Raw genomic sequence first — 13895 nt, 5'->3', positions numbered from 1 at the left:
TGAGCTTCGTCGTCTTCCATGAGCGAGGCTTCGGGTCGCCGGCGGATAGCTTCATGCGGGCACTCCCGCACTACTATGGCGTGGAGCTGCACAATTTCAGCCCCAACTCCATCGCGCAGGCGGCCATCTTCGTCGCCGTCTGTGAGGGGTACCTGGGGATCGCTCCCCACTGGGAGTTGTGGCTCCATTTGTTCCGAGCGACGTTCACCTCCAAGCCGGGGGGGACGAGGGGGGCTCGGAAGGCGCAGAGGGCCGGCGGCTGCACCCTTCACGTGCGCCAAGACCGGCAGTCCCTCTACATCCCGGCCCAGCTGTCAACGTCCAACCGTCGTTGGTATGACGGCTGGTTCTACCTCCGCAACGACGGCGGAGGACTTCCCCCTTATACCGGGCGGGTTGTAGAGAGTCAACCGGAAAAATGGGGATACGGCGTCGTCAAGGCCGATCAGCCTAGGCTGGAACCGCTCTTGAGGGCCTTGGGGAAGCTGCGTGACCACTGGCCTTTCGGCGGCCGTGGTTGTGGCGGCTTTTCACCGCCGGAGGGTGTTGCCTCTGATGGCCCGGCGGCGGCGGCTGTTCGAGATGACCCCGGGTGATTCGATCGCCGGTGTCAAGATGTCCGCCTTCGCTCTTACCGACGACGAGACCCTGCGTCGGGTGAGAGAGGCGGTAGACGGGAAGCCGAGGCTCGATGACTTGACGCCGTTCCCGATGCGCCCGTCGCGGGGGTATGTCTCGCTGGTAAGTTGGATGTTGTCGAGGCTTTCGCGGCCTTCTTGTTTTTCGCCTTTTTGGTCTGTTGTCTTACTTCGTCGTTCTCACAGGGGATAAGAGACGTGCGAGGCTCCCCGCCGCCCGTTCCCGAGGACGCCCGGCGGCGATCCGTGAACAGGGCGCGTGCCGAGGAGGAGAAGAAGAAGAAAGATGCCCAGGAGGCGAAGCGCACGAAGAAGATCCTCGCGCGCGAAAAGCTGGACGCCCGTCGCCGGCGCCAGAGGCTCGACGGTCTCCCTTTGGAGCCGTCTCCCTCGTCGTCGGTGTCGGATTCTTCGAGCGACGGCGGCGGGCGCGAGGTGGGGACGGCCTGCCTGGAACACCTCCCCGACATCAGGGAGATGGTTCCCGGGGCGCCGGCAAGGAGCCTGACGCCCCTAGGAGGAGGAGGAGGTGTCCCGGGGCCAGTGGCGGCCCGTCCCGGGGCCGAGGCCGACACACCCGAGGTGCGGGTGTCGGAGGAGCGTGCCGTCAGCCCGATGGGTTCGACGGTGGAGGTGGAGCGGGTGACGGTGGGGGCGACCCCATTATCTCCGCGAAGGGTCGAGGAGGTGCCGGGGTCCGACGGAGGCCAGCTGGCACTGGTGGACACTGAGGCCGCGCTGCTGCCACCACCGCCGCCGTTGCAGAGGAGGCTGGCGGTGTCGAAGCGGCTGCATCCCCGTTCGCGGTAAGCGTCTTCCGTAGTACTTCTTGTTCGCCCCTTGGTTGCATGCTGACCTTGGGAGTGTCTTTTCTTCCAGCCAGACGCTTCTGGTGGAAGATCCTCCCTTGGCGCCCCGTAAGGCGCTCAAGGTGAACGTTAGCTCCTCCGCCCATCAGGCAGCGGAGGCGCAGGCTGGCGTGCGACGCGGCGCGGCGTCGGGCGAGGCCGTTTCGGAGGAGGCGGCTGCCCAGGAAAAGGAGGCTGGGGCGTCTGCTATTGCCGAGGCCATTGAGGGCGAGGCCGGAGCCCCCGAGACCTCCGACGTCAGGGCGGTGGACGCCGGGGCCATCGAGGTAGAGATGGTGGAGGCCAGAGCCCCCGGGTCCGTCGAGACCGAGGCGATGGAGGTGGAGATGGGGCAAATTTTGGCGCCGCCCCTGGTTCAGACGATCTCATCTGATGATTCCTCCCGAGGGAAGGAGGCGGCGGACGTCGAGGTGGCCAGTACCGCGGAGCAACCAGTCCCAGATCCCACCGAGGGGAGTTCGGCTCTTGTCCGGCTACAGCCCGAGCCTCGCGGGTGGAACTTCCCGTGTGTTTTCTAGCGGAACCGGGCTGACCCCGAGGGGGAGCCCGTGTTCGCCCTTGAAGATACCGCAGAGGGGGGGCATTGGGGTACCCTCGAGCAGTACCGCCAACTGGCAGTGCGGTCGCTGCAGACAGCGATGACTATTATGGGTCAGGACTTGCCCGGTGTCACGCGGGTAAGTACTTTCCCCTCTCGTGCCGCGTTGTTTTCTCTCCGAGCCCCCATCGCAGTGTTTGACGTGTGTTTTTTGTTTTGCCTCCTTAGGAGCTCGAGACCCGATCCCTTGGGAAGTCGGTGTTCCTGCGAAATGAGAGGGATATCTGGGACCAGCTCCGGCGCCAAAAGGGCCTGCTTGCCGATGCCCAGGGGCTATTGTCGGCACGGAGTGCGGAAGTGGAGGACCTCCGCCTTCGTTGTGCTGATATTCAGGCGGAGTTGGCCGCGGCTAAGGAGCAGTCCGCCCCTCTGGTGGCCAAGATCAAGGAACTGGAGGAGGAGCGAGACTCCTTCAGGCTTTGGGCCCAAGAAGCGACGGCCTCTGCTAAGGTCACAGCCGGGCAGCTGGGTGCGGAGCAGAGCGAGCATCAGGCGACGAAAGTCGCCCTTGGCAGAGGCTACCAAGGCGGCCGAGGCCTCTCGGGTCGAGGTCTCAGCCTGGAAGAGCAAGGCCGAGGGTAAGTTCCGCTGAACCATGTTCCTCGCTCCATTTGCTCTTTTTGTCCTGGTTCGCGCTTGACTCCTGACCCCTTGTTGCGGACGTAGATCTGGAGAAAGAAGCCTCCCAGGCGGCTGAGGCCTCCGTCGCGGCGCAAGCGGCGCTGGATGTCGAGGTCCGGGAGCACGAGGCGCTGCGCAGCGCTGTCCGGATCCGCCTGCGAGGCTCTGGACGTCGAGGAGGTCCAATCAGCTAGCTCCCTTGGGAGCCGCCTGATTGCGTTGAGCGGCTACGTCCGCGAGAGACTCCGAGGGGCGTTGCACACGGGTGTCAAGCGCGCCCTGGCCGTCGTCTCCTCGCACTACGCCATCAACCTCGAGGCCTGTCAGCGACGGCTATGTGTTGCCAGAAGATGACGAGGAGGCTGATGCAGAGGTCGTGAGGCTGTTGGAGGCGGCCGAGGCGCCTGGCACTGCGTTGGCCAAGCTGTTCGAAGAAGAGGTGGTCCCTCCCGCGCCAGCCGCCGATCCTTGAGCTTTGACCTGGGCCAAAAGGGGCCATGTAACCGGATTGAGTTAGTTGCCGAATCGTGACGTTTTTTTGTGGCCGTCGAGGCCCTTAAAGTATTTGCGTATGTGTGTTTCTTAACCGTTTTCCATTCTATTTCTAAGTCTGTGCCCTCTGTCTCGATCGCGAAGAAATCCCTCGGAACCTAAGCCGTCCTTCGGCGAAGGGTGGTGAGGGAGCTGCCGTAGCCCAGAGGCGTAGGCCGTTCTCACGACTCGGCCGGCCCTTTGGCCTCCAGACAAGCTTTTGGTCTCTGGGTTTCTTGCGAAGGTCCCGTCGGAGCGCGAGAGAGTTTGGCGTGGAAATTTTCGGAAAACGGTTGAGAAATGGTGTCCGGGACTTAGGGGGGTTCCCCCTTTTTAGCCCCCGAGGGAGGCTCGACTTTGCAGAGGCAGAGCCGAGTCTCCCTTATTGTGTTATAGTGACGTCGAGCCCCTATCGATAGACAACCTCTCTGCAAAGAACTTCCTCGGAGCCTAAGCTGTCCTTTGGGCGAAACGGTGGTGAGGGAGCTGCCGTAGCCCAGAGGCATAGGCCGTTCTCACGGCTCGGCCGGCCTTTTCGCCTTTGAGACGATCTTTCGGTCCTTAGGTTCTATACAATCGATTTGTCTATAAGGGGGTTCCTCGAAAGATTATAACAACTAAAGAACGCTTCTTTATTGTATTTCGAGAAACAATGTAAACAACGTTTGGAAATTTAAGGGTAGAAACGACGTAGCTGTTCTATGTTCCAAGCGTTGGTGAAGATTTCGCCCTTCTCGTTGGCTAACTTGTAGGTCCCGGGCTTCAGCACTTGAGCGACGATATACGGCCCTTCCCAGGGTGGGGTCAGCTTGTGGCGGCCCTTGTTGCTCTGCCTCAGTCTCAGCACCAGGTCGCCCACCTTTCAGGTCCCGGCTTTGGACGCGCCGGGCTTGGTAGCGTCGTAGGGCTTGCTTGGTACCTGGCTGAGTGTAGCAGCGCGACGTCTCGGGCTTCCTCCAGTTGGTCGAGGGCGTCTTCGCGGGCAGTGCGGTTGCTTTGTTCGTTGTACGCCTGTAGCCTCGGGGAGCCGTATTCTAAGTCAGTGGGGAGGATGGCCTCGGCTCCATAGACCAGGAAGAACGGTGTGAATCCCGTGGCTCGGCTTGGGGTATTTCTTAGGCTCCAGATGACTGACGGGAGTTCGGCAAGCCATTTCTTGCCAAACTTCTTCAACTGGTTGAATATTCTTGGCTTAAGGCCTTGTAGGATCATGCCGTTGGCACGTTCTACTTGGCCATTCGTCCTTGGGTGCCCTACGGCCGACCAGGCCACCCGGATGTGGTGGTCGTCGCAGAACGTTAGGAACTTGCGACCGGTGAATTGTGTCCCATTGTCAGTGATGATGGTGTTAGGAACCCCGAACCTGTGGATGATATCCGTAAAGAACAGCACCGCTTGCTCGGATTTGATCTGAGCGATCGGACGAGCCTCGATCCATTTGGAGAATTTGTCGATAGCTACCAGCAGATGGGTATAGCCCCCGGGTGCCTTCTGCAGAGGCCCAACCATGTCCAGTCCCCCACACAGCGAATGGCCATGTGATGGGGATGGTTTGGAGGGCTTGGGCCGGGAGGTGCGTCTGTCGAGCATAGTACTGGCATCCCTCGCAGGTGCGTACTAGCTTTGTGGCGTCGGCCACCGCTGTTGGCCAATAGAAACCTTGGCGGAAGGCGTTACCCACGAGCGTCCGAGGCGCCGCGTGGTGCCCGCAGACTCCCGCGTGTAAGTCCCGAAGTAAGGATTGGCCAGCCTCGGTGGTGATGCATCGTTGGAGAATACCAGATGGGCTGCGCCTATATAACTCGCCGTCGCAGAGGACGTAAGTCTTGGCGCGTCGCGCAAGCCGTCGGGCTTCGGTTCTGTCAGCAGGAAGCTCTCCTCGGACGAGGCGATCAAGGAGAGGGACTCGCCAGTCCGTTCCTTGGTCGGCCTTGGGAGGCTCTGCGTCAATCGCCATGGCCTCGGGCTCGGCTGACGGGGTCTCGGCGGCAGAGGGGGCCTCGGGCCCTGCGGTGGGCTCGGCCGATGGGTCCTCTTCCGTCGCCGAGGCGTAGTCGACGGATGGCTTGTGGATGTCTCTGGCGAAGACGTTCGGAGGGGCCGGGGTTCGTGCCGACGCCATCTTTGCCAGTTCGTCCGCGGCCTCGTTGAACTTTCGTGCAACGTGGTTGAGTTCGAGACCGTCGAACTTGTTCTCCAGACGACGTACCATCGCGCAGTATGCCTGCATTTTGGGGTCATGGCAGCTTGACTCTTTCATCACCTGATCGACGACGAGTTGCGAATCACCACGTACGTCGAGACGTCGTACTCCAAGTTCGATGGCGATTTGCAGGCCGTTGACGAGGGCCTCGTATTCGGCGACGTTGTTGGAGGCGGCGAAGTGAAGCCGGATCATGTAGCGCATGTGTATTCCGAGAGGCGAGACTAGGAGCAGGCCCGCGCCGGCCCCAGTCTTCATCAGAGACCCGTCGAAGTACATGGTCCAGCATTCTGATGGGATTTGAACGGGTGGCAGCTGTGTGTCGGTCCACTCGGCTACAAAGTCGGCCAGGACCTGCGATTTGATCGCTTTCCGAGGCGCGAAAGACAAGGTCTCCCCCATGAGTTCGACAGCCCATTTGGCTATTCTACCCGAGGCCTCCCGGTTTTGGATTATCTCTCCCAGGGGAAAAGACGACACCACAGTCACCGGGTGGGACTCGAAGTAGTGACGCAGCTTGCGTCGGGCCAAGACTATGGCGTAAACCAACTTCTGGATGTGGGGGTAACGTGTCTTAGTCTCGGAGAGCACTTCGCTGATGAAGTAGACAGGTCGCTGGACGGGCAGAGCGTGTCCCTTCTCCTGCCTCTCGACGACTACGGCCGTGCTGACCACTTGGGTCGTCGCGGCGACGTAGAGTAAGAGGTGTTCACCCTCGGTGGGCGGAACCAGGACGGGGGGGTTGGCGAGCAGCGCTTTAAGCCTGGCGAGGGCTTCTTCGGCCTCGGCGGTCCAAGAAAAGCGCTCGGACTTTCTCAAGAGGCGCTACAGGGGCAGGCCTTTTTCGCCGAGGCGCGAGATGAAACGGCTCAGGGCCGCAAGGCATCCCATGACCCTCTGCACGCCTTTGAGGTCTCGGATCGGGCCCATGTTGGTCACGGCCGAGACCTTCTCCGGGTTGGCCTCGATCCCACGTTCCGAGACTATGAATCCCAAGAGCATGCCTCGGGGAACCCCGAAGACACACTTCTCGGGGTTGAGCTTGATGCCCTTCTTTCTGAGACATGTGAAGGCAACCTCCAGGTCGCCGACGAGATCGCCGGCCTTACTGGACTTGACCACGATGTCATCCACGTAGGCCTCAACGGTTCGTCCGATATGTTCGCCAAAGACTTGGATCATGCACCGTTGGTAAGTAGCCCCTGCGTTTCTGAGGCCGAACGGCATGGTTATGTAGCAGTACATGCCGAATGGGGTGATGAAAGAAGTCGCGAGCTGGTCGGACTCTTTCATCTTGATTTGGTGGTAACCGGAATACGCATCAAGGAAGGAGAGGGTTTCGCATCCTGCAGTGGAGTCGACGATTTGGTCAATTCGTGGTAGTGGGAACGGGACTTTTGGGCATGCTTTATTTAGACCAGTGTAGTCCACGCACATCCTCCACTTGCCACTTTTCTTCCTGACTAGTACAGGGTTAGCCAACCACTCTGGATGGGATACTTCCTTGATGAACCCGGCTGCCACGAGCTTCTGTACTTCTTCGCCGATGGCCCTGCGCTTCTCCTCGTCAAACCGACGCAGGCGCTGCTTTGCCGGCCTGGAGCCTGGCCGGATATCTAAGGCGTGCTCGGCGACCTCCCTTGGTATGCCTGGCATGTCCGAGGGACTCCATGCGAACATGTCGACGTTCGCACGGAGAAAGTCGACGAGCACGGCCTCCTATTTGCTGTCGAGGGTGGCGCTGATCTTCAGTCCCCGACCGTCGGGGACGGTGGGATCGACTGGGACGAACTTGACGGCCTCCGCGGGTTCGAAGGTCCCTGGTGCGCCGCTTGGCGTCGGGAACCTTGCTACCAAGCTGGTCGAGATCGGCGATGAGGGTCTCGGCCTCCACGATGGCCTCGGCGTACTCGATGCACTCGACGTCGCAGTCGTATGCATGTTCGTACGTGGACTCGACGGTGATGACGCCGTTGGGGCCTGGCATCTTGAGCTTGAGGTAGGTGTAGTTGGGGATCGCCATGAACTTGGCGTAGCACGGGCGCCCCAAGATGGCGTGGTAAGCCCCCTTGAATTCAACTACCTCGAAGGTGAGGACCTCCTTACGGTAGTTGGATTGAGTGCCAAAGCAGACGGGCAAGTCAATGCGTCCGAGGGGTCGTGTGCGCTTCCCTGGCACGACGCCGTGGAAGGGCGCGGAACCACCTCGAAGCCGTGATTGGTCGAGCTCCAGGAGCTCCAGAGTGTTGGCGTAGAGGATGTTGAGGCCGCTGCCTCCGTCCATGAGTACTTTGGTGAGCCGGGTGTTGCCGACGATCGGGTCGACGACAAGCGGGTACTGCCCGGGGTTTGGAACGTAATCGGGGTGGTCATCCCGGTCAAAGGTGATTGCTTCCCGAGACCAATCGAGGTACCGGGGGGTGGCTACCCTAACCGAGAAGACCTCCCGGCGTTCCCTCTTTCGCTGGCGCGCCGTGAGGCATGCCGAGGGTCCGCTAAAGATCATGAAGGCGTTGCGTACCTCGGGAAACCCATCATCTTTATCACCGTTCCTTTCGCCGGCGCCCCTTTTCCTGGCCTCATCGTCGTCGGGGAGCCCAAGCCTGGCGTAGTAACGCCGGAGCATGGTGCACTCCTCGAGGGCATGCTTCACCGGGCCTTGATGGTAAGGACAGGGCTTCTTTAGCATGTCGTCAAATAGCCCGAGGCCGCGGGGGCCTCGGGGATTCCTGCGATCTGTTGTGGCGACGTGAACGGCCTCGAGGACCTCCTGCTTCCCCGGGCGACCCTTCTTCTTTCTCTTAGGGACGCGGGTGGGCGAGGCCTCGGGGGCCTCGTCCTTCTGCTTCCCCTTGGCGTTGTTGTTGTTGGGGAAGATGGCCCCCACCACCTCTTCGCCCGAGGCGAAGTTGGTGGCGATGTCGAGGAGCGCGGCGGCAGAGCGCGGGATGTTGCGTCCTAACTCTCGGACCAAGTCCCGACAAGTGGTGCCGGAGAGGAAAGCCTGGACGATCTCCGAGTCACCGACGCTGGGTAGCTCGGTGCACTGTTTGGAGAAGCGCCGGATGAAGTCTCGGAGAGACTCGTCCGGCTTCTGGCGGCAGCTCTTAAGATCCCAGGAATTCCCAGGGCGCACGTAAGTGCCCTGGAAGTTCCCGACGAAGATCCTAACCAAGTCGCGCCAGTCGTGGATTTGCGAGGGGGGGAGATGCTCAAGCCAGGCTCGCGCCGAGTCCGTCAAGAGCAAAGGGAGATTGCGGATGATGAGCAGATCATCGTCCGCGCCACCCAGTTGGCAGGCCAGGCGATAATCGGCGAGCCAAAGTTCCGGGTTGGTCTCGCTGCTGTACTTTGCGAGGTTGGCCGGCTGTCGGAACCGGGCGGGGAAAGGAGCAACGCGGATGGCCCTGCTGAAGACACGAGGTCCTGGCGGCTCAGGGGAAGGACTGCGGTCCTCTCCACTGTCGTAGCGACCGCCTCGGTGTGGGTGGTAGCCTCGGGCGGCTCCGTCGTCGTGGCGCCGTCGCCTGCCAACTACTTCGTGGTTGCCCTGTGCCTCGCGTTGGTCCCTAAGTCGGTCGCGCACCGAGGGGGCCCTGTCGACCGTCGGTGCGCGAGCGGCCTCGGGACGGACCGAGGCATCCTGACCCCCTCGAGGTTGCGCTGTGGGTTGCTCCGAAGTGCCTCCGCGTCGGCGGGAGGCGGAACTCTCGGCCTGCTGCACTGCTGCGGTCTCGAGGAGGTCGCGGAGCTCTCCGCGGACCCGTCGCCCTTCGGTGGTGGAGGGCTCGGGCATTGCTCGGACCAGCATCGCAGCAGCTACGACATTCTGGCTAGCGCGGTTAAAGATCGGGGGTGGCTCTCCCCCCTCGTTGTCGTTGATGCGGTGATGGACATCGCGGGCCCTCCCTCGGGCTCCTCCGCCCTCACCGCGCCCTCGCTGCTCCTGCTCGAGAGTGTCCCGGAGCTGTTGCAGAAGGAGTCGGTCCTGTTCGACCTTGGCCTGAAGCTCGCGGAGCTGCTCCAGGTCTGGGCGACGATGCCCCCCGCGAACGGGATTCTCGTTCCGTGCTGCCGGGGCTACGAGACGCGGAGGTGTGGCATCGCCCGCCCCCGCCCGGGGCGGTGAATGGTTGCCTGTCCTTTCTTCCTCTTCGCCCGCCGTTGGCATCCCGAGCCCGACGTGGAAGCACTCACGGGATGGATCATAAGTCCCTTCGTCGTCGGAGTCGGAATAGCCGAGGCAGTAGTCGCTTGCGGCCAAGAACTGGCGCAAAGCCCCAGGGTTGTGGAGTTCGGAGAAATCCACCCCGGGCCACGCCTCGTCCTCGTCCGAGGGGTCGGAGTGGGTGCTCAGGTCGAGAGCGAAGCGCTGGCGGCGTTCCGAGGGGTGCTCGTGAGTGGCAGCGTAAGCGTAGGCATAAGAGGTGGCGGCATTTCTCAACCCAAAGGGGTAAGGGGACGGGGCCGTCTCCAGATTCTGCCCCGCCGGGGTCGGCTCTTCAGGGAGTGGCGGAGCGGGGCTAGACGACTGGGCATCGCCGTAAGCCCCCGGCGATTTTCCTTTGTCCAGGCTCAGGTCAGACGGGTCCCCAGCCAGGGACCCCGTACCAACAGCTGGTCGTAGGATATCGGCGGGGAGTGGCGTGCCGCCCCGGGCTCGCGTAGCGTCGGGGTGGCCTTGCTCGCGCCGTGCCTGGCGAGCGTGGCAAGAGCGGCCGCCCGGGCGCCGCCTGCGCCTGGGCTGCCGGGGCGAGACTTCGTCGTCGGACGGTGGGGTTCGAGGAGTGAGGAGCACCATGTCGTACTCATGCCCTAGAGACATGAACTCTAGGCTGCCGAACCAAACTATGGTGCCGAGACGCCATGGTCGAATGTGGTCTGCCATCCGGAACTTGCTAGGATGACGAAGCTGACACGCAGAGGCCCCTACCTGGCGCGCCAACTGTCGGTGTTTCGGGACCGGGGGTCCCTCAACCAACGAGTGAATTTGTGCTGCGTGCCCCTAATCCCGGATGGTGATGCAAAGAGACACAAGGTTTATACTGGTTCGGGCAATCGAGGCCCTACGTCCAGTCTGAGAGATCGATCTTGTATTCCTTGCACCGGAGTGCTCGTAGTAGGGGGTTACAAGCTAGGTGAGAGAGGGGGTTAGCCCCAGGTCTCGGCGAGGGTGGTGCGGGCTGTTTGAGACGTTGTTCTCAAACAGCGTAGAAGTGTGTAGTTCTATCGGTGTGTTCGTCTTTTCTGCCCGTTCCCCCCTAGAAATGGCCCCAATCCCTCCCTTTTATACTCTAAGGGAGAAACTGGGACGTACACATATTGCTACCTAACGCTTTATTAATAGAGGTGGCGTGTTCGAGCCCTGTAGCCGGCCACTGTTCATGGCATGGTCGATGGAGTGCCCCCGTCCTTGTCATGCAGAAGTGATGCGCCTGTCGTACTTGGTTTTGGGCATAGTGAGGCTCCCGTACAGCTTGATGCTGGGCATGGCGGACGACGTGCTGGTCATCGCGTGACGGCGTCGTGGGGGGCCGTGGCTCTGCAGATGCCGAGGCCGAGCCATCGCGGGGGGGGGGGGGCCGACGGGCATGGATCCTCAGGCTGCCGAGCCCCTGAGGCTGACTGCCGGGGCTCTGAAGGGAATTATTGGTCCTGGGTACTGGTTCCGAGGCCACAATAGCCCAGACGTGGCTCCCCATGCTGCGTTGTTCTCGGAGCAGGAGTTGGCAGCACAGTGAGGCATGGGCGTCACCCACGCGCATAGTGGTTGGCACAGTGGCGGGTAACCCCTGCCCAGTCCTGCCTCCTGTCCCGTCAGTCATTCTGCTGTACTGTGCCGAGCATGCGGCTGATGTCAGGGGCAGCAGTTGGCTGAGTTAATGCGACACGACGTTTTGTCAGAGGGACGGGAGGAGGAAGAGGCAGCGGAGTGCTCCCGTGCCCGCCTCGCGCGAGACGGAGGATCGGTGGCTCAGCCGAGGCCTGTGACGAGAGAAGGGGTCGGCCGAGGCCTTCGGTGGGGGGTCGCCCGAGGCCAGCGGCGAGGGGGCCTCGGGCGAGTCGGAGAATTGCAGACCTCGGCGAGGAGGCCTCGGGCGAATCGGAGATTTTTGGCTGAGACCCCGTTTGTCTTGCTAGTTTTTGTTTAGGGTCTGAGCCGTTTTCTTTGGTTTTTGCTTAGGGTACCCCTTTTTACGGTATCCGACAAGTTCTCTTCATGACGGCTGTACGTTTTATTAGTATTTACACAAGTGATGCTCCTCTCTTGTTTATTATTAAGTAGTATAAAGAGTCTCTTTTATGGCTGCTGTTTTATTTGTACACATTCCTCTTGTTTATAACGGGCACAGTTTGCTACTGTAGTTAACAGTCTCCATGAAAAAAACTATTCGGCCTGTTCGTTGGTTGGTTTCTGGGCTGGTTTGGGCTGGCTGGTGCTGGTTTTATGTGAGAGGAAAACACTGTTGGTTGGCTGGTTTGAGCTGGTTGAAACCAACAAGCGAATAGGGTGATTGCTTTAGAAATAAATCTTGACAAGCATTTATCTAAATTCATTCCTAAAACAATAATCTTTTTGATAGAGGGAATGATAATTTATAACGTGATATCCTTCGCTATCTGCGATTACTGGGTCTGGGCTCGACTGAATATACTCCCTCTCTGTCCCGTTGAGAGAGTCGTTTTAAGGTGGTCTAGTCGCTAAAATTTGAGAAGTACGTTAGAAGAATGTTGTATGGAGTGTTCGGATACTAATAAAAAAATAAATTATATAATCCGTCGGTACTACACGAGATGAATATTTTAATGCTAATTGATTCGTCATTAGCACATGTTTATTGTAGCATCACATTGTCAAATCATGGACTAATTAGGCTTAAAAGATTCGTCTCGCAAATTAGTCGCAAACTATGCAATTAGTTTCGTAATTAGTCTATATTTAATACTCCATACATATATGCAAATATTTGATAGTACAACAACTAAAATTTAGGAGAAGCAATTAAACACCACTTTAGACTGAGAGCGAGTACCAAGGAGCACAGTGGCCTGCATGTCCCTACATCTACCACCACCTAAAACTGCTGCTTTCTACCATCCAAGTATACTCTAGGGCCTGGTTTAGACTGGGGTTAGGAATCAGTATTTGGCATTATAGCATTTTCGTTTGTATTTGATAATTATTGTTTAATCATGGTCTAACTAGGCTTAAAAGATTCGTCTTGTAATTTACAATCAAACTGTGTAATTAGTTATTTTTTTATTTATATTTAATACTCTATACATGTGTCCAAAGATTTGATGTGACGGAGAGAGAGCGAAAAAACTTAGCAATTAAACAAGGCCTACCACGCCATCTCTCTACTGCCATTGGAGGAGTGGATGAGGATGACATGAGGTGAGTGGGGCGACGTGCCAGCGACTCTGTTTGCGGGACAACGAAGGCAATGCAAGTGCTTGTGTTCAGTGTTTTTTTTTTTTTGAAGGGGTTTGTGTTCAGTGCTGACGACACTCTTTTCAAACGTGCCATTGGCCTCGTTCGGATGGTACGGTTTCGGAGGAATTTGAATGGTTTGATAAATTTTAGAGGAATTTATAAAAAAAATACTATTTTAGATGAAAAAAAGAAACGAATCAAGTTGGATTTACGCGAACGCGAACGGGATCTTATCTCTGTCAGTGGCTTTCGCTCCTGGTAGAGTAGCAGAGATGGATTCATGTCAAACTCAAACACCAGTGGGAAGAACCTACCTCTACATGAACCGTTCGGCCTGGACAAGACGGGCACCTTCCCGGACTAGCTTTATCGGTCAAGATGTATCACTCGATCATCAACTCGCTGAGGCTCGGCCCGTGTTTAGTTCCAAAATAACTTCCCAAAAAGTGCTACATTATCCATCACATCGAATCTTGCGATACGTGCATAAAGCATTAAATGTAGATGAAAAAAACTAATTACACAGTTTGGTGGGAAATTACGAGACGAACGTTTTAAACCTAATTAGTTCATAATTGAACACTAATTGCTAAATAAAAACGAAAGTGCTACCGTAACCTAATTCCAAAATTCCCCCCACTAAACACGCGGTTAGGTACGCGATGGATGGATGGCTGATGGCTGATGGCTGATGGGCACGGTGCACTCCTGCCTCGAGAAAACTTGCAGCTGGGCAGGGCTGAGGATGAGACAAGGAGAAGCTGCTCCTGTGGCAGCTGTGTTATCTCGCCAGCCAGAGCTAGCTTTCACTGCTGCATTTCTCTCCCTGTGATGGCTCGAGCTGAGAGGTCACCGTCCGTCGCCGCGCGCTGTCTGACTTCCGATGCCTAGGGGGAGTTAGTTTGTCACGTTTTCTGCTCGTGTGTTATTGCTCCGTTGCTTGCGGCCGCAGCTGCCTAATTGATGAATTGCACAGTGCTTACTTGGACCTCGTTTT

At 58.5% G+C, this 13895-nt stretch overlaps 1 protein-coding gene across 1 annotated transcript; it reads left to right on the top strand.

Moving 5' to 3' along the window:
- The first annotated feature begins 567 nt into the window (after positions 1-567).
- LOC136469692 (uncharacterized) lies at positions 568-13262 on the top strand. The gene is made up of 3 exons (XM_066467784.1): positions 568-741; positions 825-1205; positions 13161-13262. The coding sequence occupies exons 1-3, from the start codon at positions 583-585 to the stop codon at positions 13260-13262; spliced, it is 642 nt and encodes a 213-aa protein (XP_066323881.1). The 5' UTR covers positions 568-582.
- Positions 13263-13895: the final 633 nt, after the last annotated feature.

The sequence above is a fragment of the Miscanthus floridulus genome, chromosome 8 (genome assembly GCF_019320115.1).
Source record: "Miscanthus floridulus cultivar M001 chromosome 8, ASM1932011v1, whole genome shotgun sequence".
NCBI lineage: Eukaryota > Viridiplantae > Streptophyta > Magnoliopsida > Poales > Poaceae > Miscanthus > Miscanthus floridulus.
The sequence above is the reverse complement of the archived record's forward strand: the minus strand, read 5'-3'. Positions and strand labels throughout refer to the sequence as shown.

What these genes read in the sequence shown, in the direction of transcription:
- LOC136469692 (XM_066467784.1), top strand. Translation starts at nt 583, where the DNA reads ATGACCCCGGGTGATTCGATCGCCGGTGTCAAGATGTCCGCCTTCGCT. An exon ending in CGCGGGGGTATGTCTCGCTG is followed by an intron (nt 742 to 824) that starts GTAAGTTGGATG and finishes TCGTTCTCACAG; the next exon opens with GGGATAAGAGACGTGCGAGG. An exon ending in CGGCCCGTCCCGGGGCCGAG is followed by an intron (nt 1,206 to 13,160) that starts GCCGACACACCC and finishes CGCTCCTGGTAG; the next exon opens with AGTAGCAGAGATGGATTCAT.